Genomic DNA, 14,785 nt, shown 5'->3' with positions numbered 1-14,785 from the left:
GTAATTTTTCTTTTTCTTCTTTTTTTAGGGTTCTATACAAACCGACCCGGCGATGCGCGGAGCGAAGGAGGAGATTTCATTCCGAGAAATGCCCCACAAATATCGTCTCATTTTACCTGTTTCCATCCGTCCAGCAGAATTCGGGGAAATCGAATGCCGCTTTTTGATGATGGATGTCTGGCGTCGATAGATAGGAACACCTTGCGACGATATGGCCAACATATTTTTATCCGTTGCAATCAATTGGCGCCACAGAAATAAAAAATAAATTTTTATTTTTTACGATAGACGCCCCCAAGTCCTCCTGCTGTGGGGGGGGGGGGGGGGAGGAAGCCTATAGAAAGACACGGTAAAAAGGAAAAAAATACATTGTTTGAACTTTTGCTATATACACGTCAGCCACTCCCATTTGATCATGATTTTTCCCGAGAATTTTATTTTATTTTATTTTTTGTGAAGAAAAACCATAAAAGAAATAAAAACGGACCCGACAACAAAATGTCGTGTACACATTGTTTGCCTCGACGCAAAACTTTGTTTTTTTCTGAAAAGGAACTTTTTTTCTTCTTTTCTTTTTTCCTCTTTTTATGATTTTTGTTTTCCAGCAGGAAAGAAGCGATTCAATTGTTTTACTTTTTCTCTCTCCCCCCCCCACTATACCAACCTCGCCCGTGTTAATTGAAGGGGGAAATGCGCAGTCGGGCATGAAACTTTTGTTTCTTCTTCTTCTCCCGAGTTGTAAGAGGCGTGAGAAACGTTCAAAATTTTTTAAAAAAATCCTTGAAAAATAAAAACCAGAGAGAAATGTTATATTAATTCCGAAATGTTTGTTATTTGATTGACGTCATCTACAAGGTCCCCCCCTCACTATTTTCATTTCTCCCTTTACGCTAATGATCTCTTTCTGTTTACCAACTGATTACACAAATCCATAAAAGAAAAATAATAATTTCGTTGGCCGGATTCTTATCGCGTCTTCTCAAATGTCCGTAAGGCGCCAGGCGATTTCAAATCACGACGGGAAAACACAAAACGTGCAGATGTCAATCACCGTCACTTTTTTCATCCGTGTTGCGACTCGTACACCATTCTCTCTTTTTTTCTTCTTTTTCAAATGTGAAAAGAGAAAAAAAACAATTATTTTATCCAATCTCTCCAATCGAAAATGGCATTAAAAATGTCGTGAAAATGTTTTTATCCCATTCAAGGTTTGTATTACAATCAATTCCCATTTTGAGGCGAAAAAACGTTCAAAACTATAAATTTTTACCACTTTTCCTTCTTCTTAATCTTCTTATTTCTGGGGGAGGAGGGGGGGGGAAACAAAAATGGGGGGACGAAATGGTTGTTTTTATTTTACAGGTGAATTTGAGAGAAAAGATAATTGACAAAGAAATAAAGATGGGGGGAGGGGATTAAACAAGGCCAACGACGTATCACAGCACCTTTCTCCACACAGATACACAAAAGGAAGTGAATCAAACAATAATAAGAAAAAGAAAAAACCCTAATTAGAAAGAAATAGAAAAACAACAGCAGCAGCAGCAGCCCCGATCTTCCAAAACAACAAAAATGGTTGTGTGGGGGGAGAGACAAGAAAACCCGTTTTAATAGAGACGACAAAAATCTGTGTGTGTGTTACTTTTATTCCCCGCCATTTTGTGTGTGACTATATTTATTAATTATTATTATTTTTTTGTTTTGTTTCAATTGATATTGATATAGAAGAGGGGCGATAAAAATGAGACTTTCGAGATCATCAAATATGAAAGGCCATCAGTGAAGACGAAGACGACGGGTGGTTGTTGTTGTTGTTGTAGTGGGGTGTTTGTTGGAGGATAAGTTGATCCAGTGAAACGGATGAATCATTCCATCGCGTCCAACTCTCTTGCTGCTGTTGCTGTTGGAAAACAACAGATGACGGAGCCGGGCAACCGTGTCTGGCGGCCATCATGGATGTTTGCGTAGTGTAAGGAGCCCATCGCTGGACTGGAAACTGATTCGATCGAGACGGGCAACAATGACATCCCGACGACTGTTCCGTCGTCATTGAAACTCTGGCACGGGCAGCTTCTGTTAATTCCAAAGAAATAAAAGATAATTATAACTTTTGTTTGGTAATACATTATTTTCGTAATAACTAATCCCCCCCGAAAAATTCCCTTTTACATCACATGACCCACATCCCGTTTTTCAAGTGAAAACGAGTCCTCGTCGGTTGGTTGTTGTGAAATTATCGTTCGACGGGAAAAGGTTGCGGTACCCACCAACCAACGTAATCAAGTAAAAATCAAAAGAAAAAAAAAAAGGCGGTCAAGATGATGATGAGGGATGTTATATATCCCCCCTCTGGTCCACAACAGGAAATGGTTGAAAGCCACCGTGTTCCAAAAGAAAAAGAATTTTGGTTGATGACGAATTCTGCGGTTATTTTAATTCCTTGTGTTGTTACTCTAACTACCCCCCTCTTGTATATAAAAATAAATGTATTTTTCCTTCTCTTTTTTTTCGGGAGAGAAGCCTCAGGACCGCAATCAACTTAATAATTCTACGTTAAAAAAGAAGAAGAAGAAGTAGAAAAAAAGCCTCCCGGTGATTTCTCAGAAAACGATCACGAATTTTCAGTTATTTTTCTTTCGAGGGGAAAAAGGGAACCTGATGGCGCGTGAAATGAAATCAAGGTCAGTTCACTTGTTCTCAACTTCCTTTACGTCACGCCGGCGTTCCACGGTCCCAAGGTAATGAGAAAGCGAATGCAACAACAACAACAACAACAACACGATCTCATCATTAGCGACGCCTACCGACGTCTTGAGCGCAGAAATTACTTTTCTCTACCAATGACGCGAAACAAAAAGACTAGTTTCCCAATTATTTCAGCCAAGTTGCGCACTGCTGGCTTCCTGTCCATCAACTTGTTGTTTAGAAAAATTATTCCAGAAACAATAAACAAGAAGAAGAAGCTTTTTCGTTGTTTTTTAAGTGAAACTTAATCAGGCTTAGTTCCTGCTTTCAAGAAGATTCAGACATTCAATCTAGGTTGGATTTTGGGAAGGGAAAGGAGAAATCAGTCAAACGGAATCATTTTTTGGCTGGGAGATGTTAATCACCTCCAATGTGTTTCACAGTAGCGCAGTGTCCCCCCTTCATATCAAGTGACGGGTGCTGTGGAGGGGGGAAGAGCCCAAATTTTTCTTTTTCGTTGTTGAAGACTTGACCACACGCAGGAAATCGATCCTCGACCAGCAAAAAAAGGGAGGAAATCTCCAATAGACGACGACCCTCCCTCGTATTCAATTTTCAAAAAATGAAAGAGCTTCCCTTATCTCAAGATGGTCGGATAAGAGTTGGAGCCCTTAAAAATAAAAGATAAAAAACCATCAAGTGACCTCTCCCTCTTTCAAATAAATACAAGACAGGAAATGCCTGTTTTGTGTGTGTGGAATATGGACCGACTGCGCTAATGAATTTGGGAGAGAAGAAACACAAAATTGATTGTAGCAATCAGTTTTTGTGGAACAATGGGAAACTTGTTTCCCAGATGACATTCGAATGACGATAGCCATTTACAGATGACCCATCCGAATTTGGGCAAAAATTCCAATTTAAGACACGACACACACAAAAATCGAATCAGAAAGTTGAATCTCTCTCGAAGACGAAAGAAAGAAAAGGAGTTCATTAAAAAGAAATTCTCTTTTTATTTTTTTAATGAATCTTTAAATGAACTTTTTTTTCTTCTAGTTAAAATGAAAATCCGGTCGACATTTCCGTGACGAAATGCCGTTCGTCGATCCTATTATGCGATAGAGAGAAACTTTTTTTTCTTTCTTTTCAATTCCGGACAAAGTCGGATGCAATCGTCACAGACTTTGCTGCTACTGCTGCTGCTCTACGGTTATTAATAAAATGGTAAATAAATGGGACCGACGTCTGTCGCACAGTCCATTTCTTTTGATGAATACTGACGGGCACAGCACAGCGGGTGGAATAATTGAATAAACGGGGTGGAAGGAGGGAGGGTAGGGGGGGGGAGAATTTTTCCTAAAAGAGAGATGCGTGTCACGGTGCGCAGTATATAACGGCGGGGTGTGTGTCACATGGCCGTGACGTGTCTCGTAACGAGGCGCAGAGAATAATAATGAAGCCGATCCTGTATGCAACGTCACGAACATCCTCCCCTTCTTGCATTTAAAATTAAACCTTAGACTTATACCCCATCGCTTGCGGATATATAATAATAATAATCAAATCAAATTCGTGCATACAACAACCTTTCTTTCCTTTCACAAGACATGCTTTATCCATTCTACCCCCCTCCTCTCTCTCATCCGGACGATTGTGTCGTCCATTTGTGAACAACATTTTCCCACTCGGAATGTATTTGGATAAAAATGGATGTTATTTATTTACCTGCTGGACGAGGATGTTGAGGAAGAGCTGTTGGTTTCACATGTTGTTGGTTGAATTTCAACTGTTGTTGCTGACGGATCAGAGACCATTGCGGCTCTGCGATGGACGTCCAATTGTTGTTGTTGGCCGGATGAACAGCCGTACGATAAGAAGTGATGGGACTAGATGCCGACGGATGCTGTTCAGAATCCGTTCCACGGCCGCTGTCTTCCGAGCTGGACGAGCTGACGGGTGCAATGTTCATCACAAAGTATCCGCAATCCGGCCGGAATTGAAATTGTTGTTGACTCGATTGTTGTTGCTGCTGCTGCAGCAAAACTTGGTGGTGGTGGTGAGCTGTTCTGACTGCGGGATTCCATTGCTGCTGCTGCTGCTGCTGTTGTTGCCTTTGTCTCGTTGGTGGTGACTGGTTCACTACGGCCGGAAGAGTCGGTGGGGGAGGAGGTCGACGTGCAATCAAAAGCAAAGGCTTGGCGCCGGGCGGAGGCCGAGTCACGCGGGGTAAATCGTATTCGATGGAGCAGTCAACCGTCAATGGCTGAGAATAATCTTTTAAAGGATCCAGGGACAAAGGCCTTGATGACGAAGAAGAAACCGATGGATATTGCTGCTGCTGCTGCTGCTGGATCATTCTTCCGGGATGACACGAGGCGTAGAGACTCTGCTGAAGTTGAGCGATCCGCTGAGACACTTTACCGCTAGAGGCGGCCGGAATCGCTTCCGTCAAAGCATCTTCCAACTTCTTCCGTCTAGAGGCACGTTGGCTACAACTAGCGACGGCCTGTTGTTGAGGCATTAAAAACTGCTGATGATGATGTTGTTGTTGTTGTTGACTACTGCCGTAAACCGTTGCTGTAAACTGGTCCACTGGCTGATGACAAGGAAGTTGTTGGTACTGATGGCTACTGCTGTTATTCAGTTCCATGAACGAAAATGAATTCGGGTGATGTAGAGGAGCTGATGGCCGGCTGAAATGATGGTGAGGATAAACGACGGGCAACGAGGAAGATCCAGCCACTCCACCGCCGGTCGCCATCAAATTCAAACTTGGCACCGCACAACAAATCGCGCTCATTTTTCAAATCAAAATCACGAAACACACACAATCAAAAAAAAATAATAGAGAAAAGTTAATTATCCAAAATACACTAGAGTCATGTGGCTCGACAACTAAATAAGAGATGAAATATTGTGTTTGAAATGATTATTTCAGAGACGAACCAGATGGTGACGGCATGGAAGCTCGTCATCTACTGACACGGTTTCTCGATCCTTTTCCAGCAGCTTGGAGTCGAGCCCATGGTGGCGCCGCGTAGCGGCTCAAAATGGCAACACTGGTCTTTTCTCTTTCGATCCGCGTGCAAGTTTTGATGTGTGTTCCAAGGGAGTATGACCTTCACATCTTTAAGTTATTTTTTATTTTTTTTTTCGAAAAAATGGAGGGGGTAGAGTTAGAATTCGGAATGGGCTGGAATCACGGGACACACATTCTTAATTCATCTTGTAATCATTTTCTCTCTTTCTCTCTCACGAGACGAGAAACAAACAACAAAATGGAGAATTTTTCCATCTGGAATTGACAAAGCAAACATATCTTCGAAACTTTTCTCCAATAATAAACGTGTCTGTCTCTTAACATTCGAGCTGTGTTGCCACAGACCTGGAAGTTTTGTCTGATTTTTTTGGATTTCCAAACTTATTTTTTATCTTATTGACCTTTTTCTCATTCTGATAGAAATTAAATTTGTCCTTTTTTAGAAAAAAATTCGCAAGGTTCACGGGAGAGTGGAACGAGTCCACGTGAAATTGGATTGTCGCCATAGAGCCCGACGAACCGAAAACACAAAATATCCATCGGTCGGATGTTAGTGTCGTGCAGTCAGCTCATCGTACAAAGGCCTATGTCAAAGGGGATTATCACATCCCCCTCCCGCCCCCAAAAATATTCAAACTAATGTCTATTAGATTGAAGGATATCTAGAAGAGGGAATGGGTTCAATTCAAATGTGTAATCAAAGATGACGAAAAAGCGCCCTCTGGCCATCACTGATGAGCTGTCTAGACTTTAATTCATTTCCAATTTGTGAGCTTTAATCGTACCCTGTCCACGTTGATTTCTCTCACACAAATCATTATTTTTCTCTCTTCCATTTTCGAAATCGGATTTGGAATCAATTGAAGTGTTGTGTGTGCGTAAATGAGATTACGACACGTCTTGCTTGAAAGGGGCCGCTTTTTGTTTGCAACCCCACACTATTTCCGTGTACATTTACCTGTGCGTGTTTCGGCGATGGCGTCAGCTCTTGTTTGCGTCTTATATGAACGACAAAGAGGAGGGGGCACTATACCAAAAAACCTCCGTGAAAATATTGAAAAAAAAAATTAACAACCGCCGTTCGATGTAGGTGAACACGTGGCGCTTCACCATCACCACCACCTACCGGATGATTGTGGAAAATGTCATTTTTTTTTTAATTCAGCGAATATTGTAATGATTTCTCGTGTTTACGAATGATTGTTGGTTGGAAAGCACTTAAGATTCCCTCGACATCTGAAAAAGTTGAAAAATGTGTTTTCGAGGAATATTGAAAATAGTGATTTACGACGTCTAAAACACTCCATGACGCCGTCGGTTTTCTTTCCTTTTTAATTTCTTCTTTCTGGTCACCGTAGATAAAAAAAAAGGGAAACCAAAAGAGGATTGAATGTCTGGATCTAATATTTCTTATACAAATGTAAGATAAGATATCTTTTATACGATTTTGTGTTCTTCCTTCACAAGAACATGTGAAATAATATTCGCCGAAGTGCCGGTCGGTTGCAATTCCCTCTGGGACATTTTGGAAAACCATATAAGAAAAACATTCGAGATTTTTTGGAGAACCATTTTATCCTGTTTGATCCCGGCGCTTATTGAAAAGTTCTGTCTGACTGTCTATTGTCTATTTTTTTTTTTTTTTTCTTTCTTTTACCCCGGCGAAATTGTTGACCCATTGTTCAGGATCTATTCCCCGCAGCCCCCGCTTCATATTTTGTCTTGTCTGATTTTGGGTTGAGTTCAAAATTTTTCCTGGCCCTGCTCCCGAAATCCCATGAGCATTTCTTGTTTTTAAAAAATGTCTCCTTAACCCACCCGTAAAATGTTTGTCGGAGAGGCAGAGAAAATATTTATAAAGGAAAACTATTTCGTCGCTCACATGTCCGTCGGTCCCGACACAACCTGTTTTTCGTTTTTTTTTTTTTTTTTTTTTTCGTTTCCCTGATTTGCATTTTGTTCATTCTTTTGTTTGTTTGCTTTTTTTTTTATTTTTTACATTTTAGTTTTTATTTTATTTGTTTTGTTTCTGGGCTTTTTAAGTGAGTCCCTTACTTGGACCCTTACACTATTCCGAGTCTCAACTTGTTTTTCGGCATTTTTTATTGCCATTTATTGAAGCTCCCGTTTTGGCAGTGGGTGGATGACCACCCGAAAGTGGTGTGCTGTCGAAAACGTGAGTGGACGAATGCGTGACTGAATTTGTCTGGGTAAACATGTATTTGCGGTCAGAGGACTACGGCAGATTGTCTGCAAAAATGTATTTGAACTCCACCTAGTGGCAGAATTTAACATAAACGCAATCTCGACTACTAGATGGCGTTGCTAGCCAACTAGTAACCATATGCGAGTGGCCTGAACGACCCAGACTCATTCCCGAGTTAGAAGTTAGAAGGCCCCACTTTCTCGATCGTGGGGGCCGTTGTTGGTTCGAGACCCCCCCTTAATTAGTTTTCAATTCGCCACCATCCGAGTGTCATCTCCTGTTAACAGTGTATTGACGTCTCTCGTTAGACGTCGTTTGTTCAGTGAGTAAGAAAAGGAAATCTAAGAAAGTATTTTGGCGCCCAATCGGCCGAGTTCTGCTCGGGCTTTGGAAAAAGAAAACAAATCAACGAAAATCCCTTCGTTTCCAACATGGCGACTCGCGCTCCAAAGGAAAAGAGGCGGTAAGCAGATACCATTTTCCTCTGATATCAACATTCTCTATTTCAATCTCGACTGTGACATCTTGCACTTCCTCATTTGATTAAACTCATCTTTCGAGCCTTGACAATTTTGCCAACGTTTTTCGGGCGAGAGCTGCTCAAATGCGACGTTAAATTAGAACGCAGTCGTCTGTGACGTGGGATTTTTATCCCGAACGAACGGCAAGCCATTTGCCCAATGGAAAGAGAGATTATATTGTGAGGGTTCAGATACTTGACTGACCAGTTTGGCATGGATCATGGATGGCGTATAGATGCAAATGGTTAGAGGTCATCACTTGATGACCTTGGAGGCACTTGTAATCCATCAGAAAATTAAAAAAAAAAATTTGGGGTTGTTATTTTAAAAAATGTTGTTTTCCTCAACTCGTGAAAATAAGTTTATGCCGACTCACGATCACGTGATCTCCCCACCTTTTCTTGACTGGCGTCTACATTTGATATAGTCCTCGTGAATTGGCAATGATCCATTTTTATTTATTCCGAGAGTCAATCCTGTTGGTGGGAATTCTTTTTTTATTTTTTTGTTCTTTCTCTCTCTCCTTCGACTGTTTTTTTTTTTTTTTTCGTTTGGGTACGCGACCTCGGTCTTGACTCTACAACTAGCGAGACACCCGTTTCTTTTCGTTATCATTCGTTGGGTTTAGATCGTCATTATACAACGTATCTACTTATTTGTGCTGAAAAATCTGTCGATAAGACCAATTTCCTATGCTGTGTTTAGTTGCCTTGTGAAATAACGTGATCATGACTGGGAAAATGAGTTTCGAATCTTTTTTTACTACAACGTCGAATCGATCTTCTTCTAATAGGAACTCTGAGAAGCGCAAGGAGAAATCCCGTGAAGCTGCACGCTGTCGCAGGAGTAAAGAATCGGAGATCTTTACCGATATGGCCAATCTACTCCCCGTACCCAGTAGTCTCAGCTCTCAATTGGACAAAGCTTCTATCATGAGGCTGACTATTGCTTTTCTCAAAGCACAGTCTCTCCTTGGCAACAGTAAGTTCTTTCCGGTCTGTTTAAGGTTTTGAGTTCACAAGAGCCACGCTCTTTTCAATATTGCATCTTTGATTGCTCCTATCTTATTCTGTCCTTAATTCGACAGGTGTCCAAGAACTGTGCAGTCTGTGGAATGAAGACAAATGCTCGATGGCTGATGCTTGTTGGCCCCAAGCACTGGGGGGCATGTTATTGGCTCTATCGTCCGAAGGGGATATCATCTACCTGACTGAGAACGTAACCCAGCAACTGGGACTTCCACAGGTAAAAATGGCAAAAAAGAGAATGTATACTGCTATAACCGTCCTCTAGATTCTTTCTTTGATGAAATGTAGCGAAACTTTTTAATTTATTCTCTTTTTTTCTTGGCAACTCGACAGGTGGATCTGATTGGGCAAAGCATATACGACTATTGCCATCCGTGCGATCATGATGAACTTCGCGAAGTGCTTTCGCTCCGTCCCGATGGTGAATTAGCGCGCTCCTTTTTCCTCCGCCTCAAGTCGACATTAACGGCTAAAGGACGGAGTAATAATAACCTGAAAGCCGCCTCTTACAAAGTATGGGCCTCTTCCAGAAGAAAAGATTAAAAGAAAAAAAAACTTGTTTGCATTTTTGATTCTCATTCACGTGTCTTGGTCTTTTGCCTCGTGCCTTGGTCTTTTGCCAGGTTATGAACTGTTCGGGGCGCATTGTGCTGGCGACGGCGTCAAGTGTTCGAAACAGCTATTCTCAAGAAGGAGTTTTCAATGAAGATGATGACCTAGCAACTGAAGATGATTTGGAAGTGGAAAAGGCCATCAAGTCTCCTACTAGCCATTTTTTGGTGGTGGTCGGCGATCCAATCCCGCACCCATCCAACATCGAAATGCCATTGGACAGCTACACTTTTCTCACCAAACACACTTTGGACATGAAGTACACTTACGTCGATGAAAAGTATATTTATAGATTTATCGCTTGATTTTGTTAGTGTTAGGATTTTCATTTTCTTTCTCGTTTCGTTCAAGGATCTACGAATTTTTGGGTTACATGCCGGAGGATTTAGAAGGCCATTCAGCGTACCAATTACATCATGCGCAGGATAATGAATCCATACTCAAAAGTTACAAAACGAGTAAGTAGAATAACATGCGTGGCTTCATTACTGCCTTATTTCACAACTTTATTTTACTTTACGGGGTCGTTGTGTTCTAACTCATTTGAATTTTCCTTTCTTTTTTATTGGGTCATAGTGTTCACGAAAGGACAGATTCAAACTCCGCCGTATCGATTTTTGGCAAGACACGGAGGTTATGCTTGGGTGCAGACTCAAGCAACTCTTGTTTACGGCAATCGAGATTCCAGACCACAAGCAGTGGTGTGCGTGCATACTTGTTTGAGGTAGTATAAAAAGAGCGACAAAAGGTCATTTGGTACTCAGTTTTGTATGATTCCACACTTCCGTTCCATAGTGAAATTGAGGATGGGGATCAAATCCTCTTCGTCAGTCAAGCTGAAGCATCAGCCACTGGTCTGGTTCAACGCCCATTGGTTGCGGCTCCTGCGCCATCACGAAAGATGCCCAACGAGTGGCTGCCGCAAAATATGACATCAAAGCTATTTGTACCTAAAACGGCTGAAATGGACGAAGGTTTCCTCATCTTCGACAAACTCAAAGGCACCAGTATGTTTTTTGTTTGTTCCTTTTGATAACCCCGCCCCATCAGTTGTTTTGGTTTATTTATTTTTTAACGATACCATTTGTTTTTTGTTTGTATTCTAAAGTTTTGAAAGAGGAGCCTGAGGATTTGACACATTTGGCCCCCGTTGCTGGGGACAGTTGCATCCCATTAGACATGCCGTCAATCGCTTTTCCTAGTGACCTTTTTGACGTCGAGCAACTGACGCCCGAGTTTTTCGATTGTCTGCCGCTGACGGGATTTGATATTCCTTTGCTGATTGAACCTGAGGAATTAATCGAGGCCGATGACAATGGTGCAATTGAGCAAGCGGACTTTTCCGCTCCTCCAGTGTCAATAAAAAGAGAAGATCCATTCATTTTTTTCGATAATCAATCGGCCATCCCCCTGGTGAATAGTTCAAGCAACTTGTCGTCTCCTATACCATCAATCGTAAGTATTTTTTTTTTTTTTTTTTGTAATTCAGCTTGTTAAAAGGATTAGCTAATCCAAGGTTGTTTTTATCACGACAGTCATCGGCCAAGGAGGATTACGACGAAGAATTCCCGATAGAATATTCGCCTATTCCGTCTTTTATGGATGAGACATTTATGGGCGGATGTTCAGTGCAGAGTTCGATATCTCCGATCGAAGATGAAGAAGAGCTGGATCGAAGAGCTCCTTACATTTCCATGAGTGAGAGCGACGATTTGCCCTTGTTTGATCCATCAGAGTTGTTTAGTGGCTTGGATTTGGAGTGTTTACCGATGCAGTAAGCAGAGACAATAGCCAGTGCCAGATTCCAATTGTGTCATAATCATTATCTGTTCCTATTTTTGTGTCGGTACAGGAAATGTGATTTGGATTTTGGCGAAACCGATCAATCTGTTCTCGTCAAGCTTTTACAACAAAGCGGTGGTCTGCCAAAGATGGCTGGCACTCCGCCAACTACATTTGACTCTCTGCCACTTTTATCGAAAGGCACTACAAATATGGCGCCTACATCCGTGTATCACACGGATACACATTCTATAGTGTATCAAGCTCAGAAGCGCTCTAGTATGGGCCCTGCCGACGATTCGAATCCAAAGCGAATGAAAGCCCCGACTTTGAAGATGCCAAATAGTGGACCTCTGGCTACCCGAGTAACCCCATTGAAACCGTCAAGGGGCGCCACGTCGAGCCTAATGGATTTGTTAACGGAGAGGCCTACGGGCCATTCGCAGCAGCCCTTGAGCCATCAAACGTCCAGCGTTCTCCAAAACTTACTGGTCAGTGGTCATGACTTACAAACCGGTCACGATCTGCAGAAGAGGCACTCTTCCTTCTCCTGCAAAGCTGTCACCTCTTCTTGCTTTGTTTCTCTTCTGCCTTCTTCTCCTCGACTTTCATTGGAAAAGGTATTTTTTTTTCACCTCTTTCTCTCTCGTCGTCTGTCGTTTGCTTTCGTTTTCACTAGGTAGGGGAACCCGTTTCTTTAACCAACCCTTAAAAAAACAAAAACAAAAAAAAAAACAGATTTTGCTTTATTTATTTGTTTGCAGCTGTTTTCTTATCTACCGCTTTACGCTGAAACGGGAAATGTTTTCTTGCGACTAACAATTTGTTGTTTGTTATTTGTTTTTATGCGCGATAGAATGTTTTTCACTCAAGTTCCATTTTTTGTGTGTGTTGCACAGGGCCAGCCATTGCTGAAGAAGCAAATGATGATGCAGCAGGAACACGATTACGGTGGTGGACTCGATTCGTCAAGTGACACGGGGAGTGACTTGGACACGAAAGTCCGTCATCCGAGAGCGTTCAGCTGTTTGAACACTTTCCCTTTTGATATGGATGTGTCGCCGTGTTCATCGGTTTCGCTCGACATTGACTCTAGCGATTTCTTTGACACGTTAAATTTGTCCGCCGAATTCGTTGCTACGGACGGTGCAACCGAGTGATTTACATACCAAAATCTCTCCACTCGTTAAAAGCACGATTCAAATTATCGTTTCGATGGGGAGTTTTTTTTTTTTTTTTTTCAACCGTTTTTGGTCGCTACCAACCTGCTCAATCTTGGGGGAAATCATTTTTCAGGCATAAGAACGGTTGTTCGCATAATCGCATCTAGCAAAACGGTAGTCGAAGGAGAGCCGCCTTTGCGTTATATAAGCTGGAGATTCTCCGTAGGTCTAAATGGCGTGTAATCTGTTTTCTTTTTTGGTTTATAATTCCTTTTTTCATCTTCTTTTTTTCCCCTCTTTTGTAGCTCTTATTAAGTTCTTGCCGGTGTCTTTTTTTTCTTAAAAATCTATTTTAATCGGTATCTTACATTGTCAAGCATAAATTCAATTCAAATTTAGCGCACTTTTGATTTGGTTCACATACCACCACATCTAAGAGAATGAAGAAAAGAAAAAGAGAATGAAGAAAAGAAAAACAAACCTGGTTCATTGTTTGATCATCTTGATATATATATTAGATGACTGCAATGCTTATATGCTTATTTCCCCGATCGTCCCTCTGCCCGTCTTTCGATGTCTCCCCTCTAATTGGGTTGATGTTAACACCATTTAGATGTCTTCGTTTCTTGTTTAAATTTCTCTCTTACGCAGATTAACATAGCCTTTATATTTCTTTTTCTTTACTGGATTATATAATCAAGAATCAACAGACCGATGACTTGCGACAGGAAAAAAAAAAAAAAAAATAGCAGACGCCTTTAATACATTACATGCTTATTATCCACACATATATAAATACCGACTTTCCAGCCACTCCACTCTTTAAGGTTTAGTTTTTTTTAATTATTATTATTACTATTTTAGATCCGTACCACAAATACTTATAATCTTAGCCTATAGATGGGGCTCATGGTATATATTCCTTTTTCGATTGTATCTTTTTTTGCCAGTTTATCAACCGAGTTTTCTTTATTAATATTTTCACTCGTCTCTTATTTTCACGTCATTTTCCTTCTAGGTTGTGTTGCATTTTCCGTTTCTCACGACCCATATTCAGAAAAGACCACATATATGTTTGTAAAGTAGGAGAGAGAAAATATCTATCAGAGAGGAGAAGTGGCTGTTTCCCCGTTTAGTGTTGACTTTGTCACCCTCCCAAAAAAGACTGTTGCCCTTGTAGATTTGATGAAGAAAAGAAAAAGTTGTTAACGAAAGGAAGAGACTTGTGAAAGGCATAAATAAATATACTCGGTGACTGCAAAAGAATAATTTCGCTATTTGGTCGTAATTCAAGAGTCTTCTTCAGCTTTTTCCAACTGTAGGGTCGTCTTTCCGTGTGTAACGGACCTTTGGATGCCGCCCTCGGAAGCGCACAGGTCGCCCAGTCCCGCCGCTGCATGTGGGAGTCTCTCTGCACCATCTGCTCAATTAAATAGCCAATTCATGTGTGTTGGTGGTGGTGGTTGCTGTGTATGTAAATATGCGTGCGTGTGTGTGGCTGGTATAATACGACACTCTCCATCCGTGCGCACAATACCGAGGGAAAGAAGAGGCACTTCTCTGGTTTCAGAGATCCGCGGATTCGAGTCCGATGCGAGTGCGGATCATAAACACCCACACATTCACGTAAGATAACCATCCTAGAGAGTAGAGAGAGAGAGAGGTTCTAAAAAGAGTAGAGAAAGGAAACCCTGCTAACCTCCCTTTTAGAGCCTGTGGCGTGATTCTGGCTTCTTTATCTTTTT

General features: G+C 41.4%; 2 protein-coding genes across 4 annotated transcripts; one reads left to right on the top strand and one right to left on the bottom strand.

The window, feature by feature from the left end:
- Window positions 1-1,187: 1,187 nt before the first annotated feature.
- LOC124341085 (putative uncharacterized protein DDB_G0271606) lies at window positions 1,188-6,784 on the bottom strand. 2 transcript variants are annotated; one of them, XM_046794011.1, is made up of 2 exons: window positions 4,414-6,784; window positions 1,188-2,076 (listed from the first exon to the last, which is right to left on the bottom strand). In XM_046794011.1, exons 1-2 carry the CDS (start codon window positions 5,486-5,488, stop codon window positions 1,760-1,762), a joined length of 1,392 nt encoding a protein of 463 aa, XP_046649967.1. In that variant the 5' UTR covers window positions 5,489-6,784; the 3' UTR covers window positions 1,188-1,759. The 2 variants fall into 2 exon arrangements, with proteins under 2 accessions (XP_046649967.1, XP_046649968.1); XM_046794012.1 differs by having other exon boundaries at window positions 1,188-2,073; window positions 4,414-6,780.
- A 1,308-nt stretch (window positions 6,785-8,092) lies between these two features.
- Window positions 8,093-14,306, top strand: LOC124340862 (hypoxia-inducible factor 1-alpha-like). 2 transcript variants are annotated; one of them, XM_046793605.1, is made up of 12 exons: window positions 8,093-8,397; window positions 9,249-9,436; window positions 9,543-9,700; window positions 9,817-9,996; window positions 10,107-10,375; window positions 10,447-10,553; window positions 10,672-10,819; window positions 10,891-11,105; window positions 11,204-11,550; window positions 11,631-11,869; window positions 11,948-12,497; window positions 12,777-14,306. In XM_046793605.1, the coding sequence occupies exons 1-12, from the start codon at window positions 8,366-8,368 to the stop codon at window positions 13,035-13,037; spliced, it is 2,694 nt and encodes an 897-aa protein (XP_046649561.1). In that variant the 5' UTR covers window positions 8,093-8,365; the 3' UTR covers window positions 13,038-14,306. The 2 variants fall into 2 exon arrangements, with proteins under 2 accessions (XP_046649561.1, XP_046649562.1); XM_046793606.1 differs by having other exon boundaries at window positions 8,094-8,397; window positions 11,948-12,368.
- The last annotated feature ends 479 nt before the right edge of the window (window positions 14,307-14,785 follow it).

Source organism: Daphnia pulicaria, chromosome 5 (assembly GCF_021234035.1).
Source record: "Daphnia pulicaria isolate SC F1-1A chromosome 5, SC_F0-13Bv2, whole genome shotgun sequence".
Classification (NCBI taxonomy): domain Eukaryota; kingdom Metazoa; phylum Arthropoda; class Branchiopoda; order Diplostraca; family Daphniidae; genus Daphnia; species Daphnia pulicaria.
The sequence above is the reverse complement of the archived record's forward strand: the minus strand, read 5'-3'. Positions and strand labels throughout refer to the sequence as shown.

Coding starts and splice junctions, on each gene's coding strand:
- LOC124341085 (XM_046794011.1), bottom strand. CDS start 5,488: ATGAGCGCGATTTGTTGTGCGGTGCCAAGTTTGAATTTGATGGCGACC. Junction 2,077..4,413: donor TCAACATCCTCGTCCAGCAG/GTAAATAAATAA, acceptor CTTTGGAATTAA/CAGAAGCTGCCCGTGCCAGA.
- LOC124340862 (XM_046793605.1), top strand. CDS start 8,366: ATGGCGACTCGCGCTCCAAAGGAAAAGAGGCG. Junction 10,554..10,671: donor ACTCAAAAGTTACAAAACGA/GTAAGTAGAATA, acceptor ATTGGGTCATAG/TGTTCACGAAAGGACAGATT. Junction 11,870..11,947: donor TTGGAGTGTTTACCGATGCA/GTAAGCAGAGAC, acceptor GTGTCGGTACAG/GAAATGTGATTTGGATTTTG.